This window comes from Ostreococcus tauri (assembly GCF_000214015.3).
Source record: "Ostreococcus tauri WGS project CAID00000000 data, contig chromosome 04, whole genome shotgun sequence".
NCBI classification, from domain to species: Eukaryota; Viridiplantae; Chlorophyta; class Mamiellophyceae; order Mamiellales; family Bathycoccaceae; genus Ostreococcus; species Ostreococcus tauri.
Window position 1 is genome coordinate 356,142 of NC_014429.2, and position 12,307 is coordinate 368,448.

The 12,307-nt window shown below is 60.5% G+C and overlaps 6 protein-coding genes across 6 annotated transcripts; 4 read left to right on the forward strand and 2 right to left on the reverse strand.

The window, feature by feature from the left end:
• Nucleotides 1-216: 216 nt before the first annotated feature.
• Nucleotides 217-1,326, reverse strand: OT_ostta04g02020 (tRNA-dihydrouridine synthase, conserved site; the record flags this gene model as incomplete). The annotated part of the gene is made up of 1 exon (XM_003078686.2): nt 217-1,326. One exon carries the CDS (start codon nt 1,324-1,326, stop codon nt 217-219), a length of 1,110 nt encoding a protein of 369 aa, XP_003078734.2.
• Nucleotides 1,327-1,648: 322 nt separating this feature from the next.
• Nucleotides 1,649-4,633, forward strand: OT_ostta04g02030 (Leucine-rich repeat, ribonuclease inhibitor subtype; the record flags this gene model as incomplete). The annotated part of the gene is made up of 1 exon (XM_022984482.1): nt 1,649-4,633. The coding sequence occupies one exon, from the start codon at nt 1,649-1,651 to the stop codon at nt 4,631-4,633; it is 2,985 nt and encodes a 994-aa protein (XP_022838746.1).
• Nucleotides 4,634-4,812: 179 nt separating this feature from the next.
• OT_ostta04g02040 (Aminoglycoside phosphotransferase) lies at nt 4,813-7,377 on the forward strand (the record flags this gene model as incomplete). Its single annotated transcript, XM_003078689.2, has 1 exon — nt 4,813-7,377. One exon carries the CDS (start codon nt 4,813-4,815, stop codon nt 7,375-7,377), a length of 2,565 nt encoding a protein of 854 aa, XP_003078737.2.
• Nucleotides 7,378-7,539: 162 nt separating this feature from the next.
• OT_ostta04g02050 (DNA mismatch repair protein MutS-like,N-terminal) lies at nt 7,540-10,728 on the forward strand (the record flags this gene model as incomplete). The annotated part of the gene is made up of 1 exon (XM_003078690.1): nt 7,540-10,728. The coding sequence occupies one exon, from the start codon at nt 7,540-7,542 to the stop codon at nt 10,726-10,728; it is 3,189 nt and encodes a 1,062-aa protein (XP_003078738.1).
• Nucleotides 10,729-10,808: 80 nt separating this feature from the next.
• Nucleotides 10,809-11,846, forward strand: OT_ostta04g02060 (Ankyrin repeat; the record flags this gene model as incomplete). Its single annotated transcript, XM_003078691.1, has 1 exon — nt 10,809-11,846. One exon carries the CDS (start codon nt 10,809-10,811, stop codon nt 11,844-11,846), a length of 1,038 nt encoding a protein of 345 aa, XP_003078739.1.
• Nucleotides 11,847-11,901: 55 nt separating this feature from the next.
• On the reverse strand, nt 11,902-12,285 carry OT_ostta04g02070 (unnamed product; the record flags this gene model as incomplete). The annotated part of the gene is made up of 1 exon (XM_022984483.1): nt 11,902-12,285. The coding sequence occupies one exon, from the start codon at nt 12,283-12,285 to the stop codon at nt 11,902-11,904; it is 384 nt and encodes a 127-aa protein (XP_022838747.1).
• Between the last annotated feature and the right edge of the window lie 22 nt (nt 12,286-12,307).

The window sequence follows — 12,307 nt, forward strand, 5'->3', positions numbered from 1 at the left end:
GTTCAAGACTTGAGGACAGTTCCACCGGGCTTTTCTCACCTTCACGAGCGGACGACGACACACGATCAGGCAGAGCGGACAACCGCAACAATAGCTAGTTCTTAGTGTCTAGGTCCTAATACTACAAATATCTAAAGGGATAGTTCACCCACTACCGAACAAGCGTGCATGGGTGACAAGAAGAAGCGCGAAAAGCCGTGACTGCGAACTACCGAATCACTTCTGATACTGTGCTCGCGCCGAGAATGCATCGACTAGGACGTGTTGCGGCGTGACCCACTCTCGAACGACGAGCCGTTCGATCGTATCCAGCGCATCTTCTGCGCTCATCTTGAGAGGATCGATGCGCATGACCTCCTGGATGTGGGGTTTAAGCGCCTCGTTACCGGCAAACAGGTACTTCACGATGGATTTTAATTTGCCCACCTTGAACGCCTCAAGCTCGCGCTCCTGAACGCCGCTCCCACGCTTACTGTTCAGCTTATTCTCCGTCTTGAAAACTTCTTCGGCAAACGTTCGTAAGAATGTGACCACGAAGTCAACTTCGAATTCGCGCTCAAAAGCGTCTTCGGTGACCCTCCAGACGCCGTTGACGTCTCGCTTCACTGTAGCCGCGATGCGACGAAAAATCAACGGATCCTGCACCGCGCCGCGACCGATCCCCACCCCGTCCGCGTTGCTCACTCGTAACAACTCGGCACAACGCAGTGGGCTCGTAACATCTCCGTTACCGATTATCGGTACGTCGTCCCCGAGAACCTCCTTCGCGAAGGCGATGTCGTCCCAGTTCGCCCGTCCCGAGTACCCTTGCGCTCGCGTTCGCGCATGCAGCGAGATAAACCGCGCCCCAGCGTCTCGCGCGGCGCATAAATTCTCCCTCAACAAACCCGAATCATCGTACCCGGTTCGCAGTTTCATCGTCACGATCGCGTTCGTGCCCTCGACCCCTCGCGCGACGGCGCGCACCGCGTCGTACACGAATTTCGGATCCTTCAACAGCGAACTCCCCGCCCCTTTCCCGGTCACCACGCTCGCCGGGCACCCACAGTTCAAATCAACCCTCGGTGCATTTTTATCCTCTCCCAGGTGCTTCGCCGCGAGCGTCAACAGCTCGGCGTCACTTCCCATTATCTGCGCCCCCAGCGGAACGTTCCCGAGTTCATCCGCGTCGTACCGCGCGCACAAATTCTTCACAATCTTCTCCGCCACCGCCCCCCTCGGCAGCGTCCCCGGGATGCGAATAAACTCCTTACACGCCTCCGTGAACCCACCTCGCCCGTCGGCGTGCAGCGCGATTCGAAACCGCGCGTCCCCGAGGCCCTCCATGGGGCTCACGAATGTCGGCGGCGCACCACCGCGTCGTCGTCCGCGCGCGAAGGCATCGTCGTAATCGAACGCCCGCGCGGTCGCGCGCGACGTCTTTTTATCCCTTCCACCGCGGCGCGCGACCGCCGTCGACGCGCGACGGGGCGACGCGCGCGCGAACGACATCTCGAGGGCGCGCGTGAGTGACGTCGTGGTGAAGATGAATCGTCTTTTTTCTAGTTTTTTTTAGCGCGACGCCGCGGTGCCTCGGCGGACGCCGTCGCGCGTCGACGGCGTCGACGACGGGATCGAGACGCGCGAAACGATGGACGGGACGACGACGATGGCGACGCGGGGTGAGGGGGTGGACGGCGACGCAGTGTCGCGCGTGGAGACGGCGTACGAGGAGATACAGAGACGGTTGGTGGAACGACGACGACGGTGCGCGAAGACGGCGACGGTGGGGTGGACGCGGGAACTGGATGACGACGTCGATCTCACGCGAGATATTCCCAAGTGGCGGGCGCCGCGGGAGGGGGTGATGGGGCGAACGGCGTGCGGGAGGGCCATCACGGCGGCGTGCGCGGAGACGGGCGCGCGCGTCTCCGCGCGCGTCGTGCGACAGTTGGAGAAGAGAGACGCGGACGCGCGATATGCGGATTTGGGAACCATCGGCGCGCGCGTTATCGCGCGCGGTGTCGTGGAAAACGCGGTGACGGAGAGTTTGGACGTGAGTGGGAACAGGATTGATGACGACGGCGTCGCGGCGCTCTGCGAAGCCGCCGGACGTTCGGCTCGTTTACGCGCGCTAAACTTCAGCGAGAACCGACTCTCGAGCGCCGTGGAATCGACGAGCGCGGTGCGAAGGGTGAAAGTGCTTAATTTTACCTCGTGTGGCGTGGACGACGCGTGCGCTATGGCACTATTCGCGACGCTCATCGGTGACGACTGTGCGCTCGAAAGTCTGAATTTGTCAAAGAATCGCGTCACCGACGCATGCGGGAGAATCCTCGGCGACACTCTGGCCAAGGGCGGCGCGTTGAGATCACTAGACTTATCATGGAATTCAATCGGTGCGCGTGCGTGCGTGCACATCGCGCGTGGGTTGAGAGGGATCGGGAGATTGGAGTATCTATCGTTGGCGTGGAACGGCATCGGAGATGAAGGAGGCAAGCTCATTGGTGACACTCTTCGGACAAACCGCTCGCTCATCGAGCTCGATTTGTCGAGATGTCGACTCGGTTGCGATGCATGCATGGTTATTAGCGAAGGATTGCGAACGAACGACACGCTCACGACGTTGAAGCTCGATCACAATGCATGCGGCGAGGACGGGGGACGACACTTGATGATGATGTTGTTGCAGAACGATTATCTCACAACGCTCACGCTCGAAGGCTCGTCGTTCGTCGACGTGCTGAAGCGCAAGCGCGACTCATCTTTAAAAAAAAGCGTCGCCACGTTCAATCCGCACAATCCGGACGGTCATCACGCTCTAAATCTGGACGACACCGGTGATCGAGCAATCGCGTCGCAACTCTGGCATCAAGATAGAGAAAATCCAGGCAGCATGAAAAGCGCTAAACTTTTATCGACGGGCGGAGTTAAGAAAGGACTGGTGAGCTCAGATGTTTTAGACAATTTTAGACGCGATGGATTGGATAGCATCACGAGCGACGGCGGCGTGCTAGAGATTCAATTTGCGTCAAGCGCCGCGAGAGTCGCGAGACGTCCACAGGTCATCGAAGTGGAGGACTTTGACAACATCCTCCGACAGCTCAGGAACAATCGGCTTTCGGACTTTGAACGTTTATGTCGTCTGAAGATGTTTTGTAGAAGTTATTATTTTCACGCGGAGCACGCGGCGAAGCTCTTGGAGACGTTTATACTCGCGGGAGACGATCGTCTCCAAGCCGCCTCGGCTTGTTATGCTCGATTACTGGACGCAGAAAATGCCGAGCGAATGTTCAAATCGAAGACTGAGTTCGACAAACTAAAAGAATCGATCGGTTCGTACATGCACTTTCGCGCCACGAACCCAACGGGACGGTACGTGCTAAATCTGGCCACTGGCATTGACAGAGTCATAGCGTCGACGTTGATGGATAGCGCGACCTTCGAAGGCCGTCGTCGAACGTGGCGTAACGCGAGGCTAAACACAGCAAGAGTCACTGACTTGTTGTCGTCGGGTGTTCCCGAGTCACTCATGCGTTCTATGCCTCCGGTGGGTACGCTTGAGTTCGATTACACGAGCAACATTCGCGTGCTGGAGAAAGCGGAGGCGATGAGTAACGACCAGCTTCACTCCTTCTTACGAGACAAGTGCGTCTTGACGGCCGATGCGAATGACTGGTCTATCGAAGAGCCCATCGTAGCTCTTCACGCTCTTCGAGAGGCTTCAGTTTACTTGAACATCACCTCAAAGCAGTACGAGCGTGTCTGCGCCGTGTTTGCGCCCGGTGCGGACCGCGTTGAGGCGGGAGTCATCCTTTTCACTCGCGTCATCGACCACGCCAATATCCCCGCTTTTGTCGTGCATCGAATGTCATGCTACGAGCAGTGTGTGTTCGGAGCTCGACTCGGCTGGCGAAACGTCCTCGGTGATTCCTTACAGGCGTTCACCGTGCACTACCGGCTCGACTTGAATTGCGACGAGCAGGCGGGCGTCGCTAAGCAATTAGTTTCCAGCGCAGTTCGCGAGTTCAAGGAGGTACAAGTCATACGCAACGTCACTATAAACGGTCGAAGGCTCGCGAGGGATCCAGTTGAAGACGACACGCTCTGGAGCGTTCTCACCGCGGAGAGCTTCACGCCGACGCTCGAGTTTGATTACTTTGGTCGCGACGTCTGGGACGTCGTCCGAAAAGAACTCAACGTCCACGTCGTCCCCGAGGAAAAACCCGAGCGCGAAGCAACGCTCAAACGTCTCGCCACGCGTCTCGCATTCATCCGTGCCGCGACGCTCCACGGCTTTTGGATCGATCCCGACGCCGCCTCCGCGGACCGTTCCCATCGCGCCGTCTGGAGATCCGCCTGGGTCGCCTCGCTCCGCCAAATCGTCGCCGCCGAGTCCCAACACGGCGGTCAAAACCCTCCTCTTCGCGTCATATTCGACCTCATCGACGACGACGGCTCCGGTTCCCTCTCCATCGACGAGCTCTCCCTCGGCGTCGGCGTCCTCGGGTGCCCGATCCCTCGCCGTCTCCTCGCCCGGCACGCCCTCGCGATCCGTCCCGACCACTTCGCCGACCCCCGTCGCCGCTCCGACGACGTCGTCGACTTCGACGCCTTCGAGCGCGTGTGCGCCGACGCCGTCGCCGCGCTCTGACCGCCGCGTCGCCGCCCGTCGCCTCGCGTCCCGGTGCCAGGTTTCCACCATCACACCGCGACGTCCATCTCGATCGAATCGCTCGATCGCCCTCTCGGACGCGTCGACGCCGCGTCTCGGACGCGACGACGACGACGATGATGCCGATGCCGTCGCCGCGCGCGCCAGAGCGTCGCGCGATGGCGTCCACGCGGGCGCCGCGCGCGGTGGACCACGCGTCGACGTCCGCGCGCCTCGACGGGGGCGTCGCGCGAGCGTCGACGCGCGCGAGACGATCGATGGGGACGCGAATGCGTCGATCGATGCCGACGACGACGACGGCGTGGATGGGTGCGCGTGGCGGTGCGCGTGGCGATGGACGCGCGCGTGGGCGCGCGATGATGGACGCGCGCGTGATGGGCGCGCGTGTGTGCGTGGGGCGGGCGTGGGCGATCGCGGACGAGGACGCGGCGGAGGCGGAGACGGATGTCGCGAACGCGCTGGCGGTGCTGCGGGCGACGTCGAGCGTGGACGCGAAAGAGTCCACGGTGGATGCGGACGCGTTGGCGGAAATGGTGCACGGGGGGACGGTGATCGTGCGGGTGAGTGATCGGGCGAGGAAGAGTGGGTCTGGGAAGGCGAGAAGGCGACGGGGGAGGCGCGACCCGTACGACGACTTGCGAGGGGAGTTCGACAAGCCAAAACTCTTGAGGTTCTTCAGGCGACGGCCGTTGCAGGTGGCGGGACGGCTGGCGACCATCATTCGCGTTGGAAGAAGGGTGATTCGTCAGTGGAAGGCGCAGGAAAGCTGGGACCCGGAGGAGCGCACGAGAGGGGCGATACTTCGCGAGGCGATGACGCGCCTGGGACCCGTCTTCGTGAAGATTGGACAAACGCTCTCTCAGCGTCCGGACTTGATCGGAGAGGAGGCCGCGGACGAGTTGAAGTTGTTGCAGCAGAGTAACGAGCCGTTTCCGAACGCTCTGGCGTGGAAGACGATAGTTGAGGATCTTGAGTGGGACGGGCCCATCGCGCCGAACCATCCGTACCGCGCGCGCAATCCAGACGCCGAGCCGCTCTTCGCCAAGTTCAGCGAGCAACCGATCGCGGCGGCGTCGCTGGGACAGGTGTACAAGGCGAAGACATGGGACGGTCAAGACGTGGCGGTCAAGGTGCAGAGACCGAAGGTGGTGCGACAAGTCGCCTTGGACTGGACGTGTTGGTCGCTCTCCCTATCGACGCTCAAGCGCCTGTGGGGAACTACCACCGAGCTGGACGTCATCGCTGACGAGGTCGGTCAAGGGGTGTGGCAGGAGCTCGACTACACGCAAGAGGCGGCCCACATGGACGAGTTCAACGAGAGACATAAGTGGCTTGGATTCGTGCGAGCTCCTCACTGGCTGCCAGAGTATACGGGCCCCCCCGGACGGGCTCGGATTATCACCACCGAGTGGATCAACGGCCAGCACATTGCGGCGTTGCCTCCGGAAAAGAAACTCATAATGGCACAGATGGCGGTCGAAGCGTGCGTCGCGCAGCTCATTTACACCGGCTTCGTCCACGCAGATCCTCACGAAGGGAACATGATGTTGGACGACAACGACATGCTCGTTTTCCTCGATTTTGGCCTAATGAGCGAGGTCGAGCCGTTCATCATGGAAGGCTTCGCGAAGGGAATTCAGCACATGATCTCTGGTAACTGGGAAGGGCTCGTGCTCGTTTTCCAAGAGGTTGGTTTCACTCCCAAGGAAGGCTTCTTGAAGCGAGACGACAGAAGCGACACGTACAAGCCAGCGACGCTCGAGGAGATGACAAAGGCCGTTGCGGACACGCTTTCGACCGAGGAGGGTGGCCAGAGTCGCTTTGGTGCCCTCGCCACAGGTCTGGCGAAGCTCAGCGCCAATTTTAAGTTCCTCACTCCTCCGTACATCATCTTGCTCATCCGAACGTTTTTAACGCTCGAGGGCATTGCGGAGAAGGCTGATCCGGATTTTAACATTTATACCGCGGCGCTTCCGTACGCGATTCGCCGTGCCATGGCGCCTTCGACGCCCGAAGGCCAAATTGCGATGAGAAACACGTTCTTGAACGAGTCAGACGAGTTGCGATGGGATCGCATCGAAGAACTCGTGCTCACGGACACTGTGGACGAAGATGATTCGAAGGAGTCCGCCGACGCCGAAAACGCCGAGGGTGCTTTCGGCGACAGCCAAGCACTGATGGCACGACGCAGCAAAGAGGTCGTCGGTCGTCTCTTGGGCTCGACGGAGGGCGTTGCTCTGCGACGCGTTGCCAATTCGGCGAACACGGAGAAGATTGTTGAATACCTGTCCGGCCCCAAGGGCACGGCTCTTCGCGCTAAGAGTATCCGCATGCTCAGCCGCAACCTCAAGGATCTATGGACCGCACGGCGTTTCGTGCGCCGAGCAACGCCGCAGATTGATTCACTCCCGGTGTGGCCTGAATCCGACGAGGCGCGTCGCATTCGCGAGCGTCAGGATCGCGCGCAAAAACGCGCGCTCGCCTTCATCTTCGGCACACATATGGCTCGCCTCATCCGCAAGCCCTGGTTGCTCGTCCGCGCCCTCACTGTGACGGCATACATCGTCGTTACCGCCTTCGTCTACGCCCTCGCCGTGACCGTTTGGGACTACCTCAAATGGCTCAACCGCTTCACTCCGTGGGGTCTCGTGTGGCGCCTTGCCTCTCGCGGTGCGCCATCCGGTCCATCCTCGGACGCGCTCGGCTCGACGTCCGTTCCGTAAAATTACACGTTCATTCACCGCACTTCGTTCACCGCACGCTTGTAATTCGCACTCATTGCGCACGACGTATCAACGCGCATCGTCACCTCACCTCCGCGCTCGCCTACCTTCGCGCTCGCGCGTCTACATCCGATGCTTCATCGTCCGACGCGCCCGTCAAAGATGCCCCCACGAACGCCTTCCCAGCTCGCGACCGGGCAACGCACGATCTCGAGCTTCTTCGCGAGCACGCCGAGCGCGCGCGCGTCGCACGCGACTGAGGTCAAGGAGAGAGATGTTGTCGACACGGCGAGAGATGATTTCAAAGTTGCGAGACGCGCGCGGGACGACGACGACGACGAATCCGTGTCGCCGAACGCGAAGAGACGCCGCGACGGTGGTGACATTGATTCAACAGAGGATGCCGCGGTGGACGTGCCGGATGTGAGACCGGCGTGTGAACGAAACGCGTCAGGACGTAGCGGAGCGAGGGAGGCGGAGTCGACGCTCGAGCGGTTGAAACCGTCGAGTCCGTCGACGCGCGCGCGATTTGTGGCGAAACTCTCGCTCGATCGACGACGGAGGGATTTGGAACCGGATAAGGAGAACGGTGGTGGAGAAGGGGGTAAGAGTGGGTCGGCGGCGCAGAAGATGACGCCGTTAGAGCTGTCTGTGAAGGCGTTCAAGGCGAAATATCCCGGCACGCTGCTCATGATTGAAGTCGGGTACAAGTTTCATTTTTACGGCGATGACGCGCGAGATGCGAGCAAGACGCTCGGGATCTTCGCGTATCAGTCGAGGAACTATCTCACGGCGAGCGTGCCGGTGGTGCGATTGAACGTGTACGTGCGGCGGTTGGTGAAGGCGGGTTTTCGCGTTGGTGTCGTGCGACAGACGGAGACGGCGGCGCTCAAGGCGAGCGGAGAGAGCGGGAGTGGGAATAAGAGTGGATTGTTCGAGAGGCAGCTTGTAGGGCTGTACACCAAGGCGACTTTAGATGCGGGCGCGGCGCTGTCGGACGCCGGAGACGACGGGGAGAGACCATCAGGGACGCAGGAGCGGTTGTCAAATCACTTGCTGTGCGTCGCGGAGGAGCGCGTGGGTGGATCGAAGGTGCGCATTGGACTCGCGGCGATCGAGACGAGCACCGGTGACGTGTTAAACGGAGAGTTCACGGACACGATGCAACGTGCCGAGCTCGAATCGAGGTTGCTATGTATTTCACCAGCGGAAATCGTCATCGTCGAACCGATAAGTGAGCAGACGACGCGTCTGATCAAGGCGCTGTATGGCTCAGGCGCCGACGCAGCCCGCGTGGAGCATTTGACACGGGACACGATCGAGAGCGTAGAACTCACCGGCGCCAAGGCGGAACAAGCCTCTCCGCTAGTTCACACCGCTCTGCGCGCGGGTGCAAAATATCTCAGCGATTTCGGACAGGCGGACATTCTTCAGCTCGACGCGGCGTTTCGCCCGCTCGAGGGCGTCAATGAAATGAAACTGTCGCCGAACGTCTTGCGTCAACTTGAAGTGTTGACATCATCGGCCGGCGCGTACAAGGGTAGTTTACTATGGTTGATGAATCACACCGCGACTGCGATGGGCGGGCGGTTACTGAGACACTGGGTCAGCCATCCGTTGCACTCAAAGGTTGCCATCGAGAGGCGGCTCGACGCCGTCGAAGCGCTGCGCGATTTGACTTCCTTTGAGGAAGGAGATCTCGATAAGCGGAACCACAGCACGTTTAACGGGCTCAAGATGCAGTTGAAACAGCTTCCAGATTTAGATAGACAGCTTGCTCGCGTGTTTCACGGTACTGCGACTCCATCGGAGTTCGTGAGCGCTCTCACGTCTCTGTCTAGATTTGGCGAAGCATGCGGCAATATGCGAGAAGGTGTCGAGGGCGACCTCACATCGACGCTTCTTGTCGAGCTCATCTCAGCCATCGCCGACCCGTCGCTTCGTGTGTTGGCGGAAACGTTCATGAGCGCGCTCAATCTGGACGTAGCGTGCGTGGACAAGCCGTCCAAGACAAAGATCGGGCTCTTCAAGGATGATCCGGAGCGCTTCCCCGAACTGAGCGCCACCGTCGCGGCGGTGAACGACGCGAAACAGGCGTTGGCGGATTTACTCCCCGAGTTACGAAAGAAACTGGGAATACCTCGCCTTGAGTACACCACTGTCGGCGGCGTCGGCGGCGGTGAGTGGTTGATAGAGGTGCCTATGGATAAGTCATGTCCGGTGACATGGATCAAGGTGAGCTCAAACAAGAGTAAAAAGGTGGTGCGTTACCACCCGCCCGAGGTCACGGAAGCCGTGGCGGCTCTGGAGCGCGCGAATGAACGGCATATGATGAGCGCGGACGCGGCTTGGAAGGAGTTCCTATCGTCGTTTCGAGAAAATTACGCCACGTTCAGAGCAGCGACGAGCTCCATCGCCTCGCTCGACGCGTTGCACGCGTTGGCCATCGTGGCGCGCAACGATGGATACGTCCGACCGGAGCTCGTGGATGACACGGCTACGCCGGTGCTGTACTTTGAGGAAGGTCGCCACCCCGTGCTCGACGCGCATCTTTTGGACAGCTTCGTGCCGAACGGAGTCGACCTGGCGGCGGATCGCACACGAGCGCTCGTCATCACGGGCCCAAATATGGGCGGCAAGAGCTGTTACATTCGGCAGATCGCTCTACTGAGCATCATGGCGCAGGTCGGAAGTTTCGTCCCGGCAAAGTGCGCGCGCCTCACGGTGCTTGACGCCGTTTATACGCGCATGGGCGCGAGCGATAACCTCGCGATGGGATCGTCCACGTTTCTGGAGGAGATGTCTGAGGCTTCAAACATTCTCGAGGCATGCACCCCCAAATCGCTCGTCATTATGGACGAGCTCGGACGAGGGACTTCGACGCACGACGGCGTTGCCATCGCGGCCGCGACACTTGAACACCTGGTGCGAGACGCTAAGTGCTTCACACTCTTCGTCACGCACTATCCGTCAGTCGCGCGAGATGTCGAGGCCAAGCACGCCGCCAACTGCGCCTCGTGCTTCACCTCCTACGTCGAGCTCCCAGGTTCATCGGATGACGTCCCGAGGATCCAATTCCTGTACAAAATCACACCCGGTGTTGCCCACCGATCATTTGGGCTCAACGTTGCCCGCATGGCCGGTCTACCGACCGAGGTCATTCAGAGCGCGAGCGTCAAGGCGTCCGAATTGGAAATTGCCGTCGCGCGTCGCGCGCTCGCCCGCCGCGGAACCTTCGACGACGTCACGGCAAAGACCATCACCGACGCCGCAACCGCCGCCTTAGCATCCATCACCCGCGAACACGACCTCACCACCTCGCGCGCGAACGCGCTCCGTGCTTTAGAGTAGACGCGTGGCGACGCCGAAAAACGCAAACCAAAGAAGCCAAAAAGTAAACTTCACTTCGTGACGCTCGCGTCGCGCCTTCGATGACCCCCGACGAGCGCCTGCGCGAGTGCGCCAAGGCGGATGACCACGTAACCTTCATCGCTCTGTGTGAGCGCGAATCATCCACCGAGCGCGGTGATCCGACGCTCAGGGACGAAAACGGCGCGCACTGTCTGCACCACGCGGCGGCGGCGAATTCGACGACGATTGTGGACTATTTATTACGAAACGGCGTGCGCTGGACCGACGTGGACGATGATGGGGATTGCGCGGGGCAATACGCGAGCGGCCACGGCCACGGTGCGCTCGCGAGCGCGATGATGGAGCACGCGGTGGCGAGCGAGGTGGCGCTCGGCGAGGCGTCGATGCGAGAGACGAGAGGTGAATGTCGGCAGAACGAAGAGAGCGAGAGGTATCTCAAAACACCGGTGAGGTACGACGGCGATGATAAGTTGTTGGACGAGGACGGCGACGCGGTGATGATGTCGTGGGAGGAGCCGTTGATGGAGGCGCACGCGGAGGCGCTGTGCGCCTCAGCCGGGGATGTGATGAACGTCGGGTTCGGGATGGGAATCATCGACGGACACATCGCAAAGAGGACGACGAGGAGTCATACAATCGTCGAGGCGCACCCGGACGTTCGAGCGCACATGATGCGAGCGGGTTGGGACGAGCGGGAGGGCGTGCGCGTGGAGCCCGGACGATGGCAAGACGTCTTACCGCGGCTGGCGAAAGAGGGGAAAAAATATGACGCCATCTTCTTCGACACGTACGGGGAGGAGTACGACGACATGCGTCGATTTCACGCGTTGCTTCCGAAACTCTTACGGAAGGGCGGAATCTATAGCTACTTCAACGGGATGTGTCCCGATAACATTTTTTTCCACTGCGTGTACAATCGCGTGGCGGAGATCGAACTCGGGCGTTTGGGTTTCGTCCCGCCAAAAGGTCGCGGAATGTTCACCGTGCACGACATCGACACAACGGACGCGAAGATTTGGGAGGGTGTGAAGCGCCGGTACTGGTGGGGCGATAAGTATTTCCTCCCGACGTGCGTCTTCGACGGCGACGAAGCGTAAGACAAACACGCGTCGTTGTTTTCGCGCGTTGTGATAACGTACAGTAGATAATAGATTACAAACGCGCTTTTGGCGCGCGCGGGGACGACTTTCGAGGAGAACTCAAAAACTCAACCGCTTCCTTGACCTCGTCGAACGCGTCTCTCGCGTCTCTCGCGTCTCTCGCGTCTCTCGCGTTCACCGAAGCGCCCCCCCGTCGTCGCGCCTCCGCCCCCGTGAGCTCCTCCGCCAATCCCGCGATGCGCAAGAGTCGACGCAAAGTCTCATCCTCGCTCTCGCGCGTCCACGAACGCCGCGTCGCGGTTCCGACGTCGTCCCGCCTCCTCAACCGCCTGCCCGCGACGTCTCGCGCGCTATCCTGCACCGCGCGTCGCCCCACGTCCCTTCTCGGGATCTCCAACGCGCGCGGCGCCGAGACGACCCGTCTCGCCGGCCCCATGTTCGTCCGCGTCGGCGACGGC